Below are 26,338 nucleotides of genomic sequence, written 5' to 3'. Positions count from 1 at the left end.
TCAACGTGTGCTTTTGAGCAATAAATGATTGTATTTAATGGTTTTAGTTGACAGCTACTGTTTATGCATCGGAAATTAATTGTTATTGATTTTTTTTTAATTTTGCCTTTTTTGTTGCTCTTTCTGTCGAGGTGTTAGTTATTATCGTTATTCAGAAGTTAAATTGGGCATATGATTGTATCGTGTTTTTGACCGAATATATAATGGTCTCGACCCGTTCGTACAGATTTCTCGCAAAGTTCAATTGAATTTCTTTTTTCTCCATCTGTATTTGTCGTTTGTTTCTGAAAAACCAAAAACGAATTCTGGACAATGACAGGTCTCGAATATTTAATTGTTGGCAGTACTTTTTGTTTTTTTAGTCATAACACATACTCTGGATAACGAACGACCCCAATGGTATCCTATGGAGTTAGAACTAGACGTGTTTAATAATTCCAGCTGATAGCCAATTGTTCCGATGATTTTGAGATCGTGCGTAATTTTCAAGTTTGCCCTTCTTATTTTTTGCTTACTGTTTTATTGAAGTTTTGTTGAAGTTATTTTGGTGAAATCAATTTTTATGTGTTAACATTTTATGGCAGAAACACTTGTGCCTAATTAATATTTTAGAGCTCTGAAATTCCTGTTTTTTAACTTTTTTCCTTAGTTTATTTTCGTATAGAAAAAAGACTTTGAATCGACTTATGAGGAAATTTATCTGGATCCTCTACAATGTAAGTATTTTTTTTAACCCCTCAGAGTTAATAGGTCTTTTCAAAAATCAGTTTTGAAGCTCAATTAAAATAGCAAAACAATTTTTTATTTAATCGTTCTTTTTTGTATCGAACATCTACTGTCAATTACTAATCTATCTAATTTCTATCTTACAAAGCTTTTGCTTTCGGTGATCTGGCTTTTGCGTGCCAGTAAAATTTGTCGAAGAGAGTGCCCTCCAGTAAAGGAGTTGTACCGAGTCGCTTTAGTGGAGACGAATTATATAATCAAATGGGTTTTTTTGTTTAGTCAATTCTGGTCAACCGATATATTAATCGAAGAGAGTTGTGAGTGACATCGTTAGAAAATGCGTCCAGCGTAGAACAGAGAACTAAAAATACTTATGTTGAAATTCGTTTTTTCGACCAAGTTAACGAGGTTTTATCTGGTTCTTTTTGCTTTTTTAATGTGAAATAGAGAACAATATTGAAATCGAGGTATTTTAGTGATTAATTCAATTGGTTTCCTAGAGAGTTTCACGAAACCTATCTAGTCCATCAAGTCAACATCTTATCATCTTTCTAATGTTTAAAACTATTTGTTTTCAGTATAAAAAATGCATTTTTGAGATTTGCAAATTTTTCTTTTTTTTCGACAACTTTCAGCTTAAAGGCAGCATTGACTTTCTAATAGATTTAAATTGAATGTCTATATCCTTTGTTGCGTTTCAAGTAATGGAGCTTTCAGTTTTTGGTTTTAATATCTCCAGTTTTAATGAAAACTTTGAAATGTTGCCCATCTTTGTGGTCATTTTGTCCTCTCACATTATTGGAAGGTCAGATACCAAATTATTGAGGTTTAAAAAGAAGGATCAATTGAACATATGAATGAATATTGCCATTGTAGGGTTTCAAGTAAGGCATTTTCAGTTTTTTTTTAATATTACAAGTTTTTCATAAAACTTTTGAAGTTTTGCCCATCTTTGAGGTCTTTTTCGCCCAGTCACATTATTGTAAGGTCAGATACCACATTTTTGAGTCTTAAAAAGAAGTTGCATTTGAACATATCAAGTTCTTCAGTCATTGGATTATGATTTTATCGGCTTCCACACCGTCTCTTAACATAATTAAATGGACTTCTTTGTTTTGTATTTGTTTGCCTGTATTCGTATGAAAAGTGTTGGTTAGATGCAAGTCGTAGCACCTTCCTTTGCACGAACAAAGAGATTTTTTAAGCTAAATTCAGGTAACTGTTCAAGACTTTGAAATCAAATGTTTTAATAAAAAGGTATTTTTCTAAATTTGATCTTTGTTGTTCTTTTTTCTGCTTGTACCAAGTTTGATCCCTAGTAGTTAAAGTTTCCCTATCACATTGTGGATATCAACAAAAATAGAATTGAACATATGTAAAAGTTTAGTGCATTGCCTACTAATTTAACGGTTTCGACACTTGTCTTTCGCGGAAAGATTGTTTCAATTTACAATTTTGTCTGTATTTGTTGTCGTTCGTTTTGTAGACCTACATCATATACTGATTAATGAAAGTTCTCAAACGAAAAAATCTTAATCATGAAAGTTTTCAATGGCGTGCTTTGGAAGAATAAATGATTTTATTTAATGGTTTCAGTCGACAACTATAATTTATGAATTCGAAATTAATTGTTTTTGAAAAAAAAGTTTTTTAAAAAAATTTTTTGCCCTCATTGTTGCTCTTTCTGTCTAGGTATTCTCTAATGACATCATTCAGAGGTTAAATTGGTCTTCTTATTATATCTTGATCTTCACCGAGTGGATAATTGTTTAGAGAGTCTATACCGGATTTTGGCAAAGTTCAATTGAATTTTGTTCTCCATCTGTGTTTGCCGTTTGATTTTGACAACCTATACAGAATTCTGAATACTTAGAGGTCTCAAATACTTAATTGTTAACAGTACTTTTTGTTTTTATTGATTGTCGTTAGACATACTCCGGACAACGAAAGGTCTCAATGGCTTCCTATGGAGTTATAAATGGACATATTTAATAATTCCAGCTGATAGCAAATTTTTCCAATGTTTTTGAAATCTGCATATTTTATCCGCTTTTCAATTTTTTGCCTGCTGTTTTATTGATGTTTTATTAAGGTTAATTTGGTAAAATTAGGATTTATGTGATAGAGTTCATGGCAAAAGCACTTGTGCTTAATTTAAACATTAAAAACCAATTTTTGGATTTCTTTTTTGTTGAATTTTTAGTGTAATTCACTTTATTAAATGAAAAGAAAGAAAACAATTAATGTCTATTGCCATTTTTGCGTTTTATGTAATGACGTTTTCAGTTTTCGGCTTTAATTTTACGAGTTGTCAAAAAAATTTTGATTTTTTTCCCTCTTCAAGGTGCTTTTTTGTCCTGTCACATTATTATTACTGTAAGGTCAGAAGACACAATATAGATTTTAAAAGAAAAAATAAATTAACATATCGATTTTTCAGTGAATGTATTATGGTTTTAACGGCTTCAACATCGTCTTTTAGTAGATTTAAATGGACTTTTTTGTTTTGCCTTTGTTTGTCGTATTTTCTGTGTTCGTACTAAAACTTCCGGTTAACTGCAGGTCTTAGCAGCTTCCTCTGCATAAATAAAGAAGTTTTTCCGACTGTATTCTGAAAATAACTAAGTTTTTCCATGACTTTGAAATCAAATATTTTCAAAAAAAATAAAGAGGTATTATTTCATGCGCTGCTTTTCGTTTGCTTGTTACCTGTTGTCATTAATTACACGTTGCATGTTACATGATTGATGTTAATCAACAGCAAAATTGAACTTGTCTAATGTTTTAGTTCAAGGCTCATTGGTTTAACGTCTTCGACGATTATTTTTTTTTGCAAATTTTTTTCAATTTTTAATTATTGTTTGAAATTGTTGTCGTTCTTACTGTAGACCTATGACATATCTGAACAATGAAATTTCTCATTAGTTTTTTTTGGAGCAATAAATCATTATATTAATGGTTTCAGTCGACAGCTATTTTCTTTGATAATTGAAAATTAATTGTTTTTCATTTTTTGAAAACTTTTGTTGATTTTTCTGTCTAGCTGCTAGCTAGTATCTTTGTTCAGAGGTTGCATATCACAATATGGGTGTTCAAAATGGGTACTTCATTCGATCGTTTTTTACCGCTTAGATAATGGTTTTTACCGCATAGACCGGCAATGTTTAATTGAGTTTTGTTCACTCTGTTTTTTTCTGACATTTTTCAGCTTAAAGTGAGAAAAGACAGGTCGCATTGAACATCAAGTAGATTATAATTTATTGTCTATTGTCGTCTTTAGGTTTTAAGTACTTGCGTTTTCAATCTTTGGCTTTCATATGACGAATTTTCAAAAGAATGTTGAATATTTGCCCATCTTTGAGGTTCTTCTCTGTCCGGTCACATTATTTTAATGTCAATTTATTGTGGCCTAAGAAGGCTCAATTGAACATATCATGTAATTTAGTGATTGGATTATGGTTTTAATGGCTTCCACGCCGTCTCCTAGCAGAATTAAATAGATTTTTTTTGCCTTTATTTTTCGTATTTTCCTTATTTGTACGAAAACTTCTGGTTAACTTCAGTTCTTGGCAGCTTTCTATGCATGAACAGAAAAACTTTTTTTTACTGATTTCAGATAAAACCCAATTTTTTCCTTGACTTTGAAATCAAATGTTTAAACTAAAATGAGGCGTATTCTTTTAGATTTGATCCTTGATACTCTTTTTTTCTGCTTGTTACCTAGTTTCCCTAATTACAGGTTGCATATCACATGTTAAAAAATAGCAAAAACGAATATATCTATAATTTTAGCGCATTGCTGTTTGATTTAACGGCTTCAACATTTATTTCTTGAAAATTATTATTTCATTTTTTTCGATTATTGTTTGTGTTGTTATCATTCTTTTTGTAGACCTACATGATATTCTGATTAATGAAAGTTCTCAATAGTTTTTTGGATCACTAACTGATTGCTTTTAACGAAATCAGTTGACAGCTATTTTTTATCAATTGCAATATAATTGTTTTAGAAAAAAATGTTTTTTTAACTTTGCTTTTTGTTCCTTTTTCTGTCTAGATGTTAGCTAGTATCTTTATTAGGATTCAGAAGTCACAAATATTTTTGGCGTTCAAAAAAATTTTTCATTTTATTTTAATTTTTATCGAATAGATAATGGTGTTTGTCGGTTCGGAGCTGTTTCCTCACAAAGTTCTATTGAGTTTTTTTCTGTCTTTATTTGTCTTTTTTATCAGTTTGCAGCTTAAAGTTGGCAATGACAGGTCGCTTCGATTTCCTGATAGAAAGAGTTTCAATATCAAGTAATATCATCATTCACAGGTTACATATCACATTATTGGTGTTCAAGAATGGGCAATTGATTATATCCTATTTTTTACCGAATAGGTAATGATTTTGACTTAGGTAATGATGATAATGCTTTTTTGTCCTCCGTCTGTACTTGTCATTTTTTTGAAGACCTAAACCAAATGTAAAAAGCGGTCTCAATGAAATCATATGGAGGTATGATTCATGAAACAAACTAATAGAGTCAACTGTTCAGGAAAATTGAATTGAAAATTCATTTTCTCAGCAAACAATATACTTAAAATTTATGCGTAAATTTTCCCTTTCATCACAAATTGTTAAGGTCTGATGAAACTCTCATGTCAAGTGGAAAATGAATTTTAAAATAATATTTCTCTTTAATTCTGCTGTAGAAAAAAAACAATCAAGTTTCAATACTTTTTAAATTTTTGTTTCTACTAATTTGTTTTTAAACGTATGAATGCATAGCTCGAAAATTTTTGGTTCAAACTGACATTTCAGAGTAACTTTTTCGGGTGTGGTTTTCACGCGCGGCTTGATTGCTGACCAGGTTGAGGTGCCATCCGGAAGTGATCTCTGATCAGACCGTGCCAGACGAAAGTAACCTCTGATCAGAACATCCCAGACCAAAGTATTCTCTGATCAGAATAAAGTGCGCTCGAAAAACCGCGAGCGATCGAAGTGCGCTCAGAACTCTCTGATCAGACATTTCCAGACGGAAATGACCACTGATCCGACCGAAATTTTGGTTTTAGAGTTCAGCTAAGCAAGTGTCAACTAATTATAGATCGATATCCACGCTCATCTAATATCTCCCACTGCAAAGCTGTTTTAACTTCACTTCTTTTAATAGCGTTTATTCCTAAGGCTTGATCCTCTTTCCCGGCCAGGTGATCATTCCGAGGTTGAAGGCACATCTGGAAGTGACCTCTGATCAGACAAAAATCCAACGGTCTAATTATATATATATATATATATATATATATATATATATACATATATATATATATATATATATATATATATATATACATATATATATATATATATAAATATATATATATATATATATATATATATATATATATATAAACATATATACACTCTAATTTAGTGTATATTTCTACTCTTTCTAAATTTCCACTCTTTCTTGTTTTGAGTCTTACTTTTTTGTTGATACCAGCCTTATACTGGTAAGTATAGTCCGTACCATTACTTGCTTGGAACACATGGGAAGTTTTTAGCCAGTTGCTCTACAGGAAATTAAACCAGGTGTTACTTATTATTGTGTAGTTCTAAGTTATTTTTAGTTTTCTCACAAGAGAAGCGCGTTCTTATGTACAGCTTAAGTAACTGCACTTCACATAAATGTAGATTTGTCTACCATAAAACTAATTTCTTTTTTTAGATATAATCTTATTGGCTGGCATTTGATTTATTTAACGATACACCCTTTAAAAAGTACGTTAATTTGAGATTGAGCGAAGAACAACAACAACAGAGAGATGGCTACAGCGACGATAGTAGGCACCACTAAGACGACTGGTTCCTCAGAGTGATAGTGACCCGTGCTCTTTCCAGCGGATGAATAGTGAAGTCTCTAAGGGGTAAATTGGCCTTACCTTAAAAGACTTGGCGAGCTGGATTAACCCAGCAGAGGTCCGGAGTAGGCTTAAAAAACTGATAGGCATTGGCTTAAAGCTCTGTTCAAATGGTTTATTGATTGTCTTGCTGGGTTGTGGAGTCAACGCCAACAGAGTTTCCGGTTCCTTCTCACTGCTTTTAAAAACGTTTTGGTTCATTAAGTAATAAAGATTTGAGTTGGGAGCCTGGTGAAAAATCGCATTTTTAGCTTCTTCACTCGAAATATTTAGTAATGACTATCCGTATTTTTAGTTGCTTGGAATACATAGAAATCTGTAGCTCGTTGCCCTACAAAAAAATCAAACAGATTTTATTTAATATTGTGTAGTTCTAAATCATTTTTAGTTTTCTCAAAAGAAAGAAGCGTGTTCTTATGTACAGCTTCAAAAAACTGCACTTCACATAAAAGTAGATCTATCTAGCGTAAAACTACGCTTAGATCTATTTACCGTTCGAGTTCTTTTTTATAAGTTGATCAGACTTTTAATTGTTTAATATTCTTTTAATTAATTGATATTCTTTTAAACAGATAATAATTATATATAAAATGATTTTGGAGAGAACAAAGTTCAACGGTGTAATTTGTATATATCTATATATACAAATATATATATATATAATATATATATATATATATATATATATATATATATATATATACATATATATTTATATTTATATATATATATATATTATATATATATATATATATTTATATTATATATAAATATATATATATATATATATATATATATATACATATTGTGCTCGTTTTATATCTTATCTCGTGAGAATTTGCGTTGTGGTTGTTGGAAGTAGTATAAAAAACTGACAGGGGTCTCAAAGGGGGGGACACTATGTATTAAGATTGGAATGCATGAAGTGTCCCCCCCTAGGGGGGACACTTTTGGGACATTTTCTGCAACGCAAATTTTTTTGTAAGTTTACAACGCCCCCTGGCATCCCCCCTAATTTTTGATTTTATTCAAATCTTTGGTGCTTTATTCGGCTAATTCATTCATCGGTGCTATAAACTAGTTCAAACTCTTTGCAACTTTTGCTAACTTTCCCGCCATATTACTCAGTCGTGCTAGACAAAGTGACGCCATTACTCTTTGCTTTCTCGGTGCTAAACAAAAGACTTATGGGGATTACCACGCTATACTGTCTGAGCTATAAAAGCATACGTATATTAAAGCTTCCCCAAGCCTAACTTTTACTTAATATTACATTAGAATTGCTGGATTTATCTCAATTTTTCTGGAAACCCCCCTACTTCAAACAACTTAATTTTCGGCAGATGAAAGAGGGGGTAAGGGGGATCAAAGCTGTGATAATTTTACGATGTTTTGGTTAAAAAACTGAAGTCCTGCTGTTGCAAATAAGAAATCCCAGATTGAATATTTCAAGATAGCTATCATTTGTAAATTTGACTATTTCCAACCCAGCTTGCCAGTTATTTTGCTTCCTATACATTCAGCTTGCTAGTTATTGCTTCCTATATATTCAGCTCTTTTTACAATCAGCCTGCTTGAACATTCACATAAAAAGTTGGCAATTTATTTTTAATTTTGTGTTTTGCTCAACAGTGAAAGTCTCTCTTGTGATTTTTTTTCTTGTGAACAGATAAAGAATTGTTTCGGGAGACTTTTACTATCTGAAACTAAAAATTCAACTTAAACCTATAAACCAAATAATTCAACAAATAGTCAGCTAATATTTTTAAAAACGAATTATAGTATAAATATTTTTTCATCAAAGCAGGATTCATGAAAAATAATTGCCGACTTTTTTCTGAAAAATTCTCAAACTGTGATGTTCAATCAACTGGTGTTTTCATATTCTACTACATCCAGCAGAACTCTCAACTGCGGGTCAATCAACTGATGTTTTGATATTCTGCTACATCCAGCAGAATACAAGAGGAGATCAACGTTCTTATTACGTAAGTGTGAGTTTTAGTTCTGAATATTTTTAATTTCCCCATTGGGACGGGGTACAAACGAGAAAACTTCTGAAAAATTTGGGTTTTTCTTTATAGCCCCCCCCCCCAGCTTAGTGGTCAGATAACAATTTTTTGCAAAGCCCCCCATCATTGTAAATATTTTTTTTTTGGGGGGGGGCTATAATTTGATTGTATTTGTTGTGCAGATTTTTAAAATTTGTCAAAGTGATTTTAGAATTGTTGTCTAAAAAAATAAGTTGAGCTCACCGATCTTTTCTTTTTGTTATGATACTAAGGCTGTTTCAGTCAGATTGAATGAACGATAAACAGGAACTAATGGTAGAATCAAGTAGCAAACCAAGTAGGTTATAACAATTTTTTGCTTAATATATATGAAAACTACTTTTTTTTGCAATTTGAGAAATTCTCAAAAGGTCAACAGCAAGTTTCTTGTTCTTTTTGGAAAAAAGACGTTCTTCCAAAAACTCCTAATCATTAAAAAAAATTCCTAATACAGATTAAATACTGAAACGGAGAACAATGATGAATGAAATTGGACGACTTATGAAGTTCCTAAAATCATTTGACGAACGTGATAAAAATTTTTAGATCCAATCAGAAACCTGAGAAAAGTGGTTTTCTGTCTCAACAGAAGTGTAATCGACCTCCATTTTTGCCACTGTGGAAAGTGTAGGAATCCACGAATTTTTGATATTCAAGATCGCGTTGTCCAAGAGGGTATCAACGGACAACTACACATCACCCTGGGCAACAATTGAGTAAAAAAAATCTTTTTTAGTAGACCGGATATATGGGTAGGAGCTATATTTCAAAAAATCCGGTTCTACTGAAATTTATTGGGTTTAAAATGAATAAGAGAAACCCTGCATGTGTGGCAGCGGAAAAGCTGACTTAATAAGTTGACTCCGACACAAGTTTTGTTGCAAAAACGAATTTTGATACAGTCTGATATGTGCAGGAAGAACTGTACTCTGTCACACGCTGTGGCAGTTCAACCCCTCCTGGTACGTTGGACTACACCTTTCACTTTCTCACACTTCACGCGTGCACCATCAAAAACTCGCACTATACACAAGAAATTTCTAGCCCAAAAAGGGGGGACGGTACAAATTTCACTTTTGAAAAAGTCAATTGGGCCATATAAGCCCGACTGCCAGTGTTTTTTGGACAATATAGGTAAAAACACAGGATGAGACAAGAGTTTTTAGTTTTGTTTTGGTTCTTCAGTCCTCTTCGCTATTACTTTCTATGATTCTTGCTCGTCTTCTCTTTTTGGTAGGTGGTTGATCTTGCAGATTTTGTTGTTCAATTGTTATTGGGAGGTTGGCTGGCGGTTGTTCGTCAATTGTGATTGGAGGTTGGGGGCTGCTATCTGAATCTTCTATCGCTTGACTTTGAATAAAACCATCGCAAGCTGCGTCCGTAGAAGAACCACTGTCCGACAACTCTGACAAATTGTCAAAATCTACCAAATTTTCATTCAATTCATCCTCGCTATAAATTCGCTGGTGAAGACCTGGGTTGGGAATTGAGTTGAAACTTGTGTTTAGAATGCTATTAGTTTGTGGAATGTTTGCTGACTGTTGTGTTTGGTGCTTGTTTTTCTGCTGGTTTTTATTTTTTACCGGTTGCGAGCTATCCTGGGCCTGCTGCGAGCTATCCTGGGCCTGCTGCGAGCTATGCTGGTCCTGCTGCGAGCTATCCTGGGCCTGCTGCGAGCTATCCTGGGCCTGCTGCGAGCTATCCTGGTCCTGCTGCGAGCTATCCTGGGCCTGCTGCGAGCTACCTCGGGCCTGCTGCGAGCTATCCTGGGCCTGCAGCGACCTATCCTGGGCCTGCAGCGAGCTATCCTGGGCCTGCTGCCCGCTTTCTTGCTCGCTTTCGCTAAAATCATCCAGGCCCCAATCAGGTTCCTTCACTATTGCCCGGAAAAACATGTCTTCTCTTATTGCACTGTGACCATAGGGCAGCGTTGAAACTTGGTCACTCAAGATGAAACGTTTGTCATCGTAGCCTGACAGCGACTTCTTGTTGACAACAATCGTGTGAAGCCTGTGGTTGCTGGATGCTATTCGGGTGTTGAGCAAACGCACCACCTCACCCCCCAAGAGAGTTCTTTTGTACAGCTCATGTTTCATATTGCGGCGTGCATCTTTTGTGACTCCTTTTGCTGACTGCTTAGCGGGACCTGAAAAAAAATTGTTTTGTTTCCAATTCATTCTGGTCTTCCTGCCTGCAGTAAAAAACTTAGTTGTATGTTAACGTCTAGCGTATGCTTGCTTTTGTTGAATGTCTTTGTATGTATGGTGCAGTAGTGGTAGTGAAAAAGACTTATACTTACCTTCGGCGAGCTTGATAGAATACAGCTTAGGCTTCAGTCCACAGAACTCTGCAATTGGCTTGCTTCCCATCTCATCTTTGAATTTCAACGTGACACGGGCATTCTCCCTGCTGTACAATGGGTGTTGAGATGGGAAGTTTGAAAAATCAAACTGTTCAGCGACCGACTTTTTCCGCTGTAGTTCCGCAAAAAAGTCTCTCGAGCGCACTTCATACACAAAAGAGTCTGTGTCTGAATAAAGCAAATTACAATCAAAGTTTTTCTTCATGACTTTGTAGTGGAACTCGAACATGAACTTCTTCGCCAAATCCAATATACAGGCACCTACTATTGTTGGCTTGTCCCAAAGTATTTCCGATTGCTGAAGACATACAGTAACAAGATCTTCAGTAATGATCTGCGACGACTGATACTCGGGCTTTTCTGTCCACTTCAAAGTTTCTTCTTCAGTGCGGGTCAACTTGATTTTCAAATGGTTGCGTTTACCCTCACAGGTTTTTCCAAACGATGAGTTGACCATCAATTTGAAAAAATCCTCTTCAAATTTATTCTTCGCCTGCTTCCGTTTTTCCGTATTCAGTTTCGCGTAGAGGGCCAACCACTTTTCTTGTCTGAATGATAGCACTCGATGAAGCTTAGTTACTACCAATCCCAATTCAACATAGAGTTTCAGCGTTTGATAGTGCAGTGTATAGTTCTGTTTATCAAAAAGCGTCTGAATGTGCTTTTTAACCGGAGGAGGTTTTTTGATTTGCATCTCTTCTAATAAATCGCTTTGATATTCACTCAGCCAGCATTCATTTATTGCTTCTTTTGCGGGTGCCAATAGAAAATATGAGTGAAGGTCATGCAAGCTATCTTGATAACTGAAATCTACTTCAACAATATATCCTATTTCATCATCGTCCGGTGTTTTAAAGATTCGATTCAATATTTCTTGTGCATTTGCGTCGGTCCATTCGCTCTTGTCAAATAATTCAAACTCACCACGAAGAGGAAGCGGGAACTTTTCCATGATTCCACCGTTGAGGTTATTTGCATCAATCATTACAATGAACGAAGAAATATTCTTCGGCTTGTAGTCCGGCAGAAACTTATTGTTTGCCCTACAAAGTCGCTTGCTGTATACTGAGCTCACACCTCTTATCAAGCTCTCCACCATATCGAGATGTTCTCTCTCTGTAAGAAGATGGAGTTCGGGGTTGCAGATTTTCAGCATGGCATCACCTGACAAGTTAGATGCCGTGTAGTATTGACAACAATCCAGTCCATATGTCTCATAGCATACCTTCCGGAAGCATAGAACTACAGCAGCGAGAAGAAAAACATCTGTTTTCAAGTACAAGTTGTAGTACTTCCCAATGTTCTGACACTTGAATAAATTGAAAACTTCAACTGCCCTTGCGTATTCATCTTCAGTTACTGTGACTTCATACTGCTGCAAGCTATTTGACCACAAATTGCGTGGAGGAAGCTGAAGCTCCTGCAGTTTTTCGAAATTGTCTATATAGCAATAAGGGAACGAACCCTTTTGTTTCAACAGTTTGACTGATGACTCGGGCCAATTTTCGAAATGTTGTTCAAGCATGTTGAATTGGTCTGCTGGCAGGTTCTGCACCAACCTGTCAAGTGAAGTGTTCATGAATTTACATGAGTCCATAAGTCTGATGTATTCATATTGACTGGTCCACACACCTTTTTTGTTTTGAGTTGTTTTGATGTGAACTCCTATTTGCAACGAGATGAATTTTTAGCTTGTGCTGGGTACAATCGAAATTGTGTTCCTCTCATCTATGTTCTGTAGTGCCAGTACTACATGGTGAAGATCATAATTTGCTAAGTTGTGGGCGAAGAGGGGAGTGTAGTTGAGAGTTCTGCGTTTCAAGTTACACTGTGCGTGAGCCCATCCTAAAAATGTTCCAGTGAAATGACAATGGTCTAGTACGGTTGGATCTTGAGCGTTTTTGTTCAATTCGGTGTCACATATCCAACACAAGGTAGCGTCTTGCTTGGGTGTTGTTACCTCACCGGAAAAGTTTTTGTGTTATTGCTTCACATCATAAATATCCTTAGCAATTCTTTCAAGTGTCTTGACAAAATCTTTCATCACATTCGGTCCGCTTTTTATATCAAAGAAGAAAGGTTTTTTTTTATCCAGGGCAACAAAAAGTAGAGCATAGCTACATGGTTTGTGCTCTTCCAGCGCTTTCGTTACTGAGTTTTCCTGACTACTGCCAGCAACGGGTTCAATAATTGACTCGAGATCAAAAAAACCAACAATTGGGGCAAACCACCGGGCTTGAACATTTTTGAATTCAAAGTTTCGCTGCTCAGTTTTTGGCATTTTTATTATTGCCTGAGTGTTCTGATGACAAATTTGTTCATGCTTTTCATGTCTACCTAGTGAAGTACTGAGGTGGAAACAATTGCGGCATAAATGATTGTCTGCGCGTTGAATTATCTGCTTGTACTTGTGAATTAGTCCTTTGATGTTGGTGATAAGGACATAGTGAGGCATTGTGCCATCACTTAGCAAGAGCAGATCAAGGTCAAAGCTGAAATTTTGATTTTTTGAAATGCGAAACGGTATCAACTTATTGTTCGAGTGTCTGAAAACATTGAAACGAACATTGTTCAGCTGCTCAAAATTTTCCATTTGATGGAAAGCCATTGGCCTCATAAATGTTCCAACGGGTTGTTTTGCTCTGGGGTTTTCCGGTCCATACATTATGGGGTTTGTTTTCTGTCGCCAGGATGTATTGTCAGAAAATAGTTTGGGTCCAATGGTGCTATGGTATTGAGCGGTGTAGCAGTAGAGGAAGCACTTCTCATCCTGTCGATTGCGAATGTTAAGCAGATGCCTACATCTAGCCAGGTCACCTGGAAGTGCTAAAAAGGATGATGCAGCGATCGGTTTTGTTCGGACAAACCGTATTTCTACATTGTCAATTCCATCTACTGTCCACCCGCCGTTGGACTCTTTCCACAGTTGGATGCTGTTTGTGAACAACCAATTGGGAAAAGACAAAGTTTAGTTATAATGTGATTCGTGGACTTATTGTTACCGTCGGGGGGATAAAATAAAATTTGAAAGAATTGTTTAAAATTATGTATTGTGGTAACCATACTTTTTCTCTAATTTAGTCAGCTAATTTTCTACTCTTTCTTGTTTTGAGTCTTATTTTTTGTTGATACCGGCTTTGTACTGGTAAGTATAGTCCGTACCATTACTTGCTTGGAACACATGGAAGTTTTTAGCTAGTTGCTCTACAGGAAAATTGACCATATGTTACTTAATATTGTGTAGTTCTAATTTTTTTAGTTTTCTCATAAAGGAAGTGCATTCTTATGTACAGCTTAATTAACTTCTTCAAAAGAAAGGTAGATCTCTCTACCATAAAACTAATTTTAAGCTCTTTTTTTATTTACAATCTTATTGACTGGCATTTGATTTATTTAACGATACGCCTTTCAAAAAGTATGCTAAATTGAGATTGTAGAAGGAGAACAACAACGGAGAGATGGCTACATTAACGACAGTGTGCACCACTAAGACACTGAGACGACCTTATACTCAGAGTGATAGCGAGCTGTGCTCTCTCCAGTGGATGAATAGTGAAGCGTCTAAGTGGATAAAGTTGCCTAACCTTAAGAGACTTGGCGAACTGGGCTAACCCAGTATAGGTCTGAAGTAGCCTTAAAAACCGGATGAGCATTGGCTTAGTGCTCTATTCAAGTTGTTTGTCTTTTGTCTGGCTGGGTTGTGGAGTCAACGCCAACAGTGTTTTCGCTTCATTCTCACTGTTTCATAAAAATTTTGGTTGATCATGTAATAAAACAATTGAATTGGGAGCCTGGCAAAAAATCCCATATCGAGATTCTTCACTCGAATTAATTGGTTATTACGTTCTTGAGAACTACAGAAAGTCTAACACTTTACTATTGGCAATTGAGTAAAAAACAATGAGGCCCCGACAAACTTCATATAGGGGTTGAAGGAAGTGCTTGATATGACACTTTTTGTCAAACAGTGAGGGCTTCGAAGTAATTAGCCTTACTAGTGGGTCTTTTTTCCAACGAACTACTCTAAGGAGACGTGTGGAATTGCGAATAGAGCAGACTTAGATCCAATATATTTCGGCTATTTTAATTCTTTTATTTCGGAATTTTGAAACAAGACCGACGAGTTAATGATAAGAAAAAAGCCCTTATAGAATGAAAATTTTAGGAATTCATAGAAAGTTTTCATACAAACACTGCTTTACGTAAACTTACATTGACATGAAAATCAAAAATAGTAAAAGTTTTTTTTGAAAAAATTGTACACGAGAGTTGTAAAATATTATTTGCGTTTGAATATAATGAAAAATTTAGTGTGTTCCATCTGGTGCATCTTATCAGTGAAACTGTTGTGTGTAACTAAGCATTTACTGAGCTTTCGTTTGATGCTCTATGAGTTTTAATGTTCTGCTTCAGTTGCATATGCAGAATACTCGTCAATAGTTTCATATTGTCCGTAAAGTGGAGTTGATACATACTCATCAAGAGTTTTGGCCCTTTTCTGCTTTCCTGATAATTGCCAAAAGCGACTCTTCTTCTTGTTTTGTTTCTTTGTTTCCTCGAAATTTTCATTATCTTCGTTGTGATCACCTGTTAATTGGCGGCCAACATGTTCATAGAGAGACTTTCGTTGCTGTTTTTGCATTGAACTGCTTGTAGGGATCGTGTCTGACTTTTGCATTACCATATTCATTGTTCCCTCTTTTTGTTTGCTCCATTTTTCCTTGTCTCGCTCGTATTCGTCCTGGACACGATCGGCCCTGTCTTTCTCAGTTTTCAAATTCTGCTCCAATTGAGCCACCTAAAAAATGTCAAATGGCTTTCAGAATTAATGAATGTATTATATTTAAACGAAAGCGACGAGACTTCAATTCGTAAAAAAAAACTGTTCAAGCTTACAATATTTTTGCGAGACAACTCCTAGATTTAATTCAGAACTCAGGCCAATTCAGCTTTTTCTCACAATTTATTTCTTTTGGGGGGGGGGGGGGGGGGGCTCTTACTCCAAAGGACTGCCCCATTGCACCATTTTGATGTTCTCATCATCATATATAAACAAAAATGGGAGAACTATATGGGCAAATGTGGACAACGGTTTTGGGTGTTAAACGTCAACCTGGGAACATACAGTGTACATGATGAAATTAAGTATGGGTTGTGAGACTCTGATGAAGAAACGGTTGTGTGTGTCAATGAAACGGTTCTCTGTCACTACGAAAATCAGGCATTATTCTAGAATTGCGCTGCAGTTTGAGATGCAAATCAAGTTTTCGAATAGCGGATCCACGTAACCGTGCTTGAAATATGCCCTTTCAAGCCACTTTCAAGTCTGTCACTGGCACGGCAGAGATATAGAATTTTGAAACTGGCACTTGCATAATTTTGATTATCAAAACTGATAGAAACCCTCACGTACAGTGTCTAGACCGCCATATTATTCGATTTAAAATGTCAATTTTTAAGACTTTCTAATAAGTGGGTGTTTCAAGCAAGGTTACGTGACTCCGTCACTTCGAATATGTCCTGTTGCATCTTAACCTGCAGAACTCGTTTTTTTGCACGGCAGATTTTCTCATTGATTTCACCACAGTCACTTAAGCTATACACGACGACATTATCGGATAGTTTGTTAGTAGATTGTGGACTTACGACTTCTTTAGAGGCAGCAACTTGTTTCGTAAGTTCTTCTATAGTGTTTCCTTTTTCTTCCAGCTCATGCAACAGTTCCTCGTTTTTAAGTGACGTTTCTTCTTCTTTTTTAAAAGCTGCGATTCCCTTAATGGCGTAATCTCTGATTTGGGAGTCTTTCTCCTCTATCTGGGTACGTAGTTTTGTTATGTCTACTTTTTGTTTCTCTATCATTTCTTCCTGGCTTTCAATTGATTCCGAGTAAAAATGGTCGAAATATGAAGAAGCTTCTTCATGGCTGCGATGAAGTTTCAATTGCAGTCGTTTGCATTCCTTTTCCTTGGCATCAATTTGCTTCACAAATTCTGCTGACTGTTTTTCAAGTAACTTAATTTGTTTCTGTAATTGCCCAATTGTTTTTTGACGTTTTTTTTCGCAAGTTATCCGATCGGTTTCACTTCTGCTCAATTTCTGAAGGGTTTCATGCTGTTGCTGTTTCAAACTCTCGACCTCTATCTTTTGCTCTACGGTGACCGTGAGTACCTCCTCAAGCTTCAGCTGAACAGTAAAATACCAAATTTTTATTAAATAAGCAAATAAATGCGAAAACTCAATTCCAGGTCAATTGTGTTGTCTTGAAAGATTGGGATTCAAAGGGATGATATCATGGTTCAGTCAGAAAATACAATTTGGAACCCCTGCTTAAAATTCAAAAAAAGATAATCAGACTTATTTTTTTTCCAAAAAATTCCCCTCTTAATATCTTTTTTAAATTTAATATAAACACAATCTATGAGCTCTATTTAAGACAACGTCTGCTTGTTTTTTGCGATTGAAAATGAAAACAATATCCATTGTATTGGTTTCCTAAAAGACCTCGTTCAATTGCAACCAAGATTGAATTATGAAACAAGAAGACAACCCGGGACAACTCCGAACGGTTATCTTGTAAGATCTTACAAGATTCTGACAGAATCTTACAAGTCATACTAGGTCATATATGATTCTTAGTAATCATATTCGGTCATATATGATTTGTACGAAAACTTGGTAGTCATACAAGGATCCCATATGATTTCCTACTAGTCATTCAGGGATCATACAAAAAATTTCAAAGCCTAAAAACTGTTTAAATTTCGTTTTCAATCGAGGTTAAAAAAATTTCTTGGAAATTATACAAGCTCATATATGACACATAAAGCGTTGACTGGAGCCACAAATTCCAGTATAATGTAGTCAGGGGACATGTAATATGAATATATCGCATTTGCAATCCACATTTGATTCTTTGCATGCACTAAAAGAATAAATTTGCAATTTGGACATATTCACAAAACGATTTTGAGGTTGTATGCTAAAAAATTTTCTATGTTTCTTATAAATGAGCATTTATAGGTATTAACTGGCTTCAGAGAGTATCAGATCTTTAGTTATGCATTTGGACTTATTCTTTTATTTAGTGCCCAATTTTGCAGGCGATATTGTAGGTTAGGGTCTTTTGGGGGTTCACATAGTGATGCCTGGGAATCACAAAAGTGATGCCTAATCGATTAAAATATATGTGCTTTTCTCTCAATCATACAAGGATCATGTATGGTTTCTTAGTAGTCTTACAAGGATTGTAATATGAAATACGTTATAAAATCTATGACATCATTTATGATCCTTGTATGACTACTGAGAAGTGGCGACCCGGGGATAATTTTTTTTGCAAGAATTTTGTAAAATCTTACAAGATAACCATCCAGTCTCGCCCAGGGACAGAAAAACCTATATAGCATCGGTAAATGTAAAACGACGAAAATCCAGTTTTCGCTACATAATAGAGCAAAGAGAATGCTTAGTTATTTAGTTACTAATAATCTTATACGGCCAGATTACAGGTCGTAGAGTGAAATGCAAATCAGATTTTTTAAGCTAGATGGTTAATCATGCAAAATGAGTCTTTTTTGGGTTTCATTTTCCTCAAAGCAACTTAATGGATAACATCAGATAAGGAAATGAGTGGTGTGGTGGTTGTGTCTTCTTCACGAGTTTGTATGCGAAACTTAAATCTGTAAAGAAACGCATTGAAGAAACTTATTATTATTATTTTTATTATTGTTCCTATTTTAGGCAATCACACTTCATTGCTTTCTCGAAAAATGTTCTACAAAACACATGTGATTGGTTAACAAAAAATTATGTTGTGAGTATTAGATAAAAACTCTGGAAACATATAATAATTAAGATTAGCAAACTTCTAGCGAAATTATTTTTTTAAATAAACTTTGATCATCTCTTTGCAAAAGCTTTAGAGAAATTTTAGCTGAGCGATATCATAGTAGCAGTCAGTCATAAAGAAAATTGATCAAACATACAGATGATACGACTATTTTAGGTAGCAGCTAAACGCCGACAAATGTATTATGGAACTCCAGGAAAATCAAAATTAATAAAAAAAATCTTTACAACAAAATAGCTGATGATAAACTTTGGAAAAATGCAATTTATGTTCTTCTTTAACGATAAGAGGAACGTCTAGATGTAAAACCAAATATTATCACTTTACGGGATAAAATATTGAGATGACTAGTGTAAATTCCTGGGTTCTAATCTTGACGGAAATCTGAAGCTAAAAAAACACATCAAAAACTTTCCGAGTAGCATTGTGCGGATAACAAGAAAGATCTTGTTTTAAACAAATATGCTACAAAATAATCAAGGCTGACGCCCTACAAAAATATGCCAACACATTAATAACTTGTAATTTTGTTCTTCCTGCGCTTTGTTGAATGAAAGCTAGGCAAAAGAATTAACCATTTTTGCCTTGAGTGCTTTAAAATAATTTAAATGTGTATAAACTTTTTCTAAATTTATCAGTCAATTTAAAGGTTTAAGCAAAACAAACACATTGTCTAGTAACCCGACTCCTCAAATAAGATATACTAAAAAAGAAAAAAATTGAAATTAAAAATATATTTTGTTTGCTCGCGGATATTTGTTTGACATTTATGAAATATCGCATAAAAAATTTCAATATCTAGTTCTTTTTCTTTAGATAATGAATGCAATTTGTTCGACTAAAAAGAACGCCTTACAAAATTCAGTTTTTCAAACAAAGCTGAGTGACCAAAACTGTCTTTTTATAACTAAAGTTTGAAATTACAAATAAAGCAAATTAAGTGCCAAAACACTTACGAGAAACAGTTTTTGGCTTTTCGAGTGACGATTATGACGACAACTTAGACCAAACTGTTGCTTTTCAAATAACCCTCTCAAAAATAATATTTTGTTTGTTCATCTTAAATCGTAAAATCAATACAAGCAAAGAAATTTTGATAGAAATGAAAAGTCAGTTTGATAGTGAAGGAAGTCAGTTGGGACTGAATTTGTTCACACACGTGACATAAGAACACATTTTTTTCAATGAAAAAAAACGTATTTAAAAAGCACAGTTGAACATGAGCACCTCGAAAATGTTTTGATATTTTATTGACATTACAAAACTCAAACCTCAACAAGAGAAAGGAGTAAAATAAACACATCAAAAACCTAGAACCACACATTTGGTCTCAGCGCTAATTATTTCGAACAAAATCTATTAGATTCTAAACAAATTGCCAAAAAGCTGGAATCCAACTGAAAAAAAGTACAAATTAAATCAAAGTTTTTGCAAAACTTTTGTAACAGTTCCGTTTTCATTTTCAATGTTTTTTTCACTCTTTTTCCAGTGGCTTACTGAAAGACATCTTTTCTGCTCATTTGTCTTTTTTTGGTTGTGGTTGGATAGGTGGATAGATATTTTTTGATTTTTCTCTAATTTTTTTATTCTTTGGGGGAACATGTGTAAATGAAAATGAATAACAATCACTACGAGCGTCTACAGGTACCAAAAACTACTTCCAAAGAAAGTGAATGGCGCTTTCAAGTAGCCACCTCCGTTCAATGCGCTCAAATTTATAAAAGTAGTTTCCACAAAACGATTAAGAGCAACAGCATCAAATAATCGTGAAAAGTAGTTACCTTCGGCTGTCAGGGAATTTCAACTTTTTTCAAATTCAAAGTCAAATTTCAACCAAATTTTAACTTTTCAACTTCCAGTTCAAAAGTGTAAAACACTGACTGTAATTTCCATATAGGGCAACGCCTTTTCGTACGCGAAGTTCGCAAGTATATTTCGCACGCACAATGTGATAGCATAGAAAAAATGAAATGTAGAAATAAAAACAAGTAAATTTACTCAAAAATTTTGTACCGGTGGAATTTCGTTTTCGGATAGAATTGGCTAAAAACGAATTCGCATTGAAAAAATTGGTGTTTTTTCAAAAGCTATTAAAATAAAATTACTACTTTACTTTTTTGGATTTTCGACGAATTCAAGATTGTAACTTGTTTCTCTTCGCCTGTACTTAATCAGAATTAAAATTTTCCTCTTTCAAAATAAGGACTGTAAAGCATGAGATTTTTTGCGAGAATACTGTCGTTATTACTAATAAACTTTCATGATTATCAACTAAGTGCGTGCAAAAGAGATAATATTTAGTATGAGTTGCTCTTAGATCCCTAACAAGCAGAATGTTATCTATGATTGATTTGCCGAAAATTTGTCTTATCAGCTCCTCATTTTCTTGTCATTTTTATGCCCAGGTGCATAAGCTCGATTAGATTTTCGCCAAAATGGACGAACTGAGTAGAATCTGAACGTAATAATCGGTTGGAAAGAAACAGAGTTTAACAAAAAATCAACAAATGACCGAAGTTGGAACGATTTTTAAATCTCGGGACCTTGTTTTCACAGTACTGAATGCGAACAGCCAATCTGATGTTCTGCGCAAATGCAGAACAGCACTTCATGATTTTTTAGTTAAAGAAATGTTGCCAGAAATTAGAGTGACCTTTCTGAGAAAATCCGATCATTTCTTCCCATTCTACCTCCAGTCAAATAAACGGTTTTCGCTAATTTATTAAAATTTCAAATTTGGAATTTGTTCAAATTCTAGTTATTTCTGCCGTATTTTCCAAGCTGTTCTCGACCTGAGTTACCAGCAATTTCCTTGAAACTGGAGCTTTTTTCAAATTCAAGTTAACATTGGCTCAAATTACGTACCTGACAGTGATACAGTTGTATCAGGTTAAATTGTTCAAGGTCTTCTTCTCCTCCTGCAATCGGCACCTTTTGCGCTGAATCTGCCTTCTCGGGCAGTGATCTGTTGTTTTTGGGCACAGATTCACAAGCACCTGAGTTAGCGCTTCCCCCCGTTGCGGCCACTACAACTCTACAATTTTCGCTCTTATGGTTGATTACTATGAGGTCACTTGAGGTTTTCTCTCGCTTTGTCTTCCGTATTTCTCCGTCGCTTTGGTTTGATGTCAAACCAGAGTGACTCGTCAATCTAGTGGAAGCATTGCTGCAATTTTCTGTTAGACTATCATCCCTGGCCTGCAGGTTCAAACTGTTTATATCACCACCCCTTTCGCGTGGATTCGACTCTTGAGGGACGTACATTTCAGGAGTAGCTGCTCTCGCTCCATCACCCGGCGGAAAGAAAAAGATGTCACTCATCATGACTTTTTGTTCCTGCTTTCTGTTTTAAATTTCAAACTTGCTTTCAGCCCTCTGAAACGTTCGAATAAAATTGTTGGTTGTATTCGCAACACCGACTTGAGAGTGGCCTGCGCGACTCGATATGAAACTATGACAATACCGAATATAGGATGAAGTAATGAAGTATTAGTTTAAGTACGTTAAAGCATGCTTTCAATACCGACTGCTAAATTGTAATTGGATTGTTGAACGATAAGCTCAGAGGAAATAAATGGCATATTATGGCTTTGGGTATTTTGGCACCCTGGTTAGTTTGGAATTGTGCAAAGACATGTAACTTTTACTCCTCTTCTCAACAATTTTTACAAAAAATGGGCAATTATATTTTGAGATGCAACTTGCTGCGAAAATTTTAAATGATGGTTAGTTCACGTTATGGCGACAGTATGTTCACATTGCCACTTTTCGCGATTATTTTTTGGGTATTAAAAGTTAGTTAGTTATAAAACCGGCGTTGATGCATCTTACCATATCATAGTTTTAGAGTACAAAGTGTTCAAACTAACGTTGTGGCCAGAGGACTTCAGAATTTTCGCTTATGTTTTATTCATGTTGAAGACTGTATAGTGATACGTGCATGGTCAAAAAATCATTTGAAAAGTTAGAAAATATCATATTAAAAATGTAGAAACTTAAAAATAAAGCTTAAATAAAATGCGATCTTGATTAACATTATACTTTCAAATGTTAGAACAATGTAGGCTATTCAGTTCTCTCTTGATGTTAGTATAGTAGATTACTTCTCAGTCACTTCCAAAAAAAAACTGGAGAGTTCCTAATAGACTTTATAAAAAAGCAAACCTCATGTTTTTCAAAAAATTTAAGACAATAACGATGTTTAATTTTAATTAGCCCGCATGCAACATTAATCGCATGCAACATTAACTGCATGCAACATGTTAAATAACATATAACGCATGATTATTTATATTTATTATTCGCATGGTCAAATTGGAAAAATATAAATATTTGTAATATAAATGTGAACGTTTACCATAGAGCCTATAATTTTTAATGTATCATTTTGTGAAAAAAAATGTAATCAGATGCTCAAAAAGTACTAATTGGCTTGCTCTTTAAACATTATAATTCATAACTTGTACTTCAACTTCATGCTTCAACATCATGAACTTAATAAATTGATTTGCGTATCATAATGAGCAAGGGCCCGGCTTATAGTACTAATAAAATGATCTGTACTCCATTTGAATGAAATCAAATCTTTGTATTGATATCCGACTTTTATATATAAAACTAATTGCGAAAAACAATTGTTTAGGCCATTGGAAAAGGCACAAATTCTTTATACAGGGCTCTTTCAGTGTTTGAATATATAGAAACCGATTAAAACTAAACAAACGCACTTTTGGTTTTCTTCATTTGAATATTTTCATACCAAAAATTTGTTACATTGCGCGATTTCAAATCTCTGGTGCTTAAACCTTCGATTTCCGTTATTTGTCGTTGAAAGTTCGAAACAGAAAGAAAAAGAACACTCAAAAACTAGCAGTTGCTGATTACTGCAACCCTCACATTAAATCGTCATATAAAATTGACAAACTTTTAGCGAAGCTAATCGATGATGCACAGCTGGAGATTCATCGCAAACCTCACAAACCAACAACTCTGATCTGTTTCTCAGTTTTTATTTCAGTTTTTGTGAACGCGCTCAGAGAATACAAGCAAAATGGTGTTCTGCTACCAAACTCGACAATGTAACTTGCAGTAGACAAACTACCTCAAATTCTCAAAGAAAAGTGGTGGTTCTAAGCTGATGATAAAGATTAAGACCGCCCCGATCTGATTATGTTTGATAAATGGTTCTGTAGAATAGCATCCATGCATGAAGGTTTTTCGGTATTCAAGGAAGAGCAAGGAGAAAAAGACAGAAGAAGCGCAAATAGAGACAAAGGTTCTCGAAAACATCTCGTAAACATCGAATTTCAGTGCCAGTTCGATCGTGAAAGAAACAAAGCAAAAGCAAAGTGATCACTGTCCGCTAGCTGGTGGCACTCCTAAAATTTGGAACGGTCCGTTATTCAGGAACATGAGTTTGAATGATCAATATGCGGCAGTGAGGAAGCAACGGTTATGTTACAGATGTCTAGACAAAGCACATGCAAGCAAAGATTCTAAAATCAATGTGCGCGGTATCAATGCATAAATGAGGAAGCACAACCGATTGCTACACTCAGAAAACCAAATGGATGAGGGCAATCACGCGGTCAACGTAAGCTCAGCAATAATCAACCATAGTAACGAAGTTACGAGCTTTCTTCAGATAGTTTCTGTCTCAATACAGAGTTGTGGCATCAAGCCGAACACATATGCTTTTCTTGATAGTGGATCAACTGTTTCATTCATGGATCAAAGTGTTCAACAGAAATTACCAACGCAAGGCACCGATGTTACGCTCAACATAGCGGGAATGCACGGAACAAAGGATCTGAGGACAAAGAATGTTCCTCTCAAAGTAAAAGGACTACATTCAAAAGTACATTCAGTCAAAACGTTTGCACACCCGACAATCTTGTTGGGAAACATGAACTACGACTACAACAAGCTGAAGAAAAAATTTAATCACTTGAGCGTTCGACCGAACAAAAACCTTCAACATGATGGAAGTTGGCCTCATCCTTGGTCAAGATGCTTACGAGCTACAACACCCATTGGACTACAAAACAGAAACTTGAATTGGATATTTCACAGTTCTAACAAAGCTAGGGTGGGTAGTTTGTGTACCAATGACGGGCAAAATAAGACAAAATATTTGTCATTTCGTCATCACAGAAGACGTGAAAGTGGCTGAGAATATCCACAATTGGTGGGACATTATTATATGCTTTCAAAATAGATTTTCGATTTCGTGAGTAGAGTTTATGGTCATTATTGCTCCGACTAAATTTTCAATGTGTTCTCAAGTGTTTGCATAAATTGTTATTCTATTTGTCATCATAAAGCTGAATCCATTTAACCAAATTTCTGATTGTCCAGCTGGGCAGCTATTGGTTATAGTATCCAATGCTTACAGTTTTCGCTAAAATAACGCGATAATTTTGCAAAACTCATCAGTTAGTTTTGATGGATTGTTAGTTTTTTGATAAAGTGGCTAGTTCGCCAGCAATTGGAACAATTAGTCATTTTGATGAACAAGAAGCATTAGCACGAGTAGTTTTGTCGCAGTCGTAGGGAGTTTACGATCCATTTTTTCCCGTCTTGTCTGGAAATGCTGTCCCTTCAATGAATCAGTGTGCTATATCTGTTAAAACTTATTCAAAGTTCCTTCCAGACGAGCAAAAATTCAAAAAGAAACTAAATTGCTGAGCAAAGAAAATTAAGTGATAATGAACATAGATTATAACTTCAATGAAAGGCTTATGGTGTTTTTTGATTTCAACACTTTTTACATCAAAAATTTTTGAGAAATTTTGTGTTTTGCCGGTTTTTTGCTGTCTGTTTCTTTTTTATCAGTAATTACATTTCCAATAGTGTTTCTTAGCCGTTAAAGAATAATCATTTTTTTCATTTGAAAGTTTATGGTTACCAAGATTTTTTAACAAATTTTTTGCAGAAACAATTAATGTTTTTGAGCTTTGCTATTTTCTATTTGATTTCTCTTATTTTTACTCGTATTCTCAGCAAATAGATTAATGGCATCTTCTTTCACTTGATTGTGTTCAGTGTTTTTTTCTTATTTTTTAAAATGTTTTTGGCTTTTATACGAGTTGTTTCAACAATAAAAAAAACTTTGGGACGATTGCCATATTTGAGGTTCTTTTTTGTTGTCTGATCACATTATCACGTTAATAAAATTTCACCAATTACTTTAAGACGCTGAAATGAAGCACAGTTGATTTACTATATCTAATGTTTTTGTTGAATGGATTACGGTTTTTCATTGCTGAGACTCCACTTTCTGGAGAAATTTAATTGTTTTTTTGATTTTTTCTTAATTATTTCTATTTGGTAGTCCTTCCACATTCTGTTTAACTACAGTGCTCAATGGCGTCCTAAAATAATTGTTTTTTATAGCTTTGAAAATAATTGTTTTCAAAAAGCAAAAACATTTTTTAACTTTGC

At 34.8% G+C, this 26,338-nt stretch overlaps 3 protein-coding genes across 3 annotated transcripts in view; 1 reads left to right on the top strand and 2 right to left on the bottom strand.

The window, feature by feature from the left end:
* Positions 1-26,338, top strand: part of LOC142339444 (uncharacterized) — a 512,010-nt gene that overhangs the window by 30,083 nt on the left and 455,589 nt on the right. The gene's annotated exons all lie outside the window — the stretch shown is intronic.
* On the bottom strand, positions 9,866-12,643 carry LOC142340410 (uncharacterized). Its single transcript, XM_075390987.1, has 3 exons — positions 10,984-12,643; positions 10,436-10,830; positions 9,866-10,246 (listed from the first exon to the last, which is right to left on the bottom strand). Exons 1-3 carry the CDS (start codon positions 12,641-12,643, stop codon positions 9,866-9,868), a joined length of 2,436 nt encoding a protein of 811 aa, XP_075247102.1.
* LOC142340080 (uncharacterized) lies at positions 15,207-22,719 on the bottom strand. Its single transcript, XM_075390494.1, has 3 exons — positions 21,761-22,719; positions 16,693-17,229; positions 15,207-15,844 (listed from the first exon to the last, which is right to left on the bottom strand). The coding sequence occupies exons 1-3, from the start codon at positions 22,217-22,219 to the stop codon at positions 15,443-15,445; spliced, it is 1,398 nt and encodes a 465-aa protein (XP_075246609.1). The 5' UTR covers positions 22,220-22,719; the 3' UTR covers positions 15,207-15,442.

This window comes from Convolutriloba macropyga, chromosome 5 (assembly GCF_964194025.1).
Source record: "Convolutriloba macropyga chromosome 5, txConMacr16.3, whole genome shotgun sequence".
Lineage (NCBI taxonomy): Eukaryota > Metazoa > Xenacoelomorpha > Acoela > Convolutidae > Convolutriloba > Convolutriloba macropyga.
The sequence above is the reverse complement of the archived record's forward strand: the minus strand, read 5'-3'. Positions and strand labels throughout refer to the sequence as shown.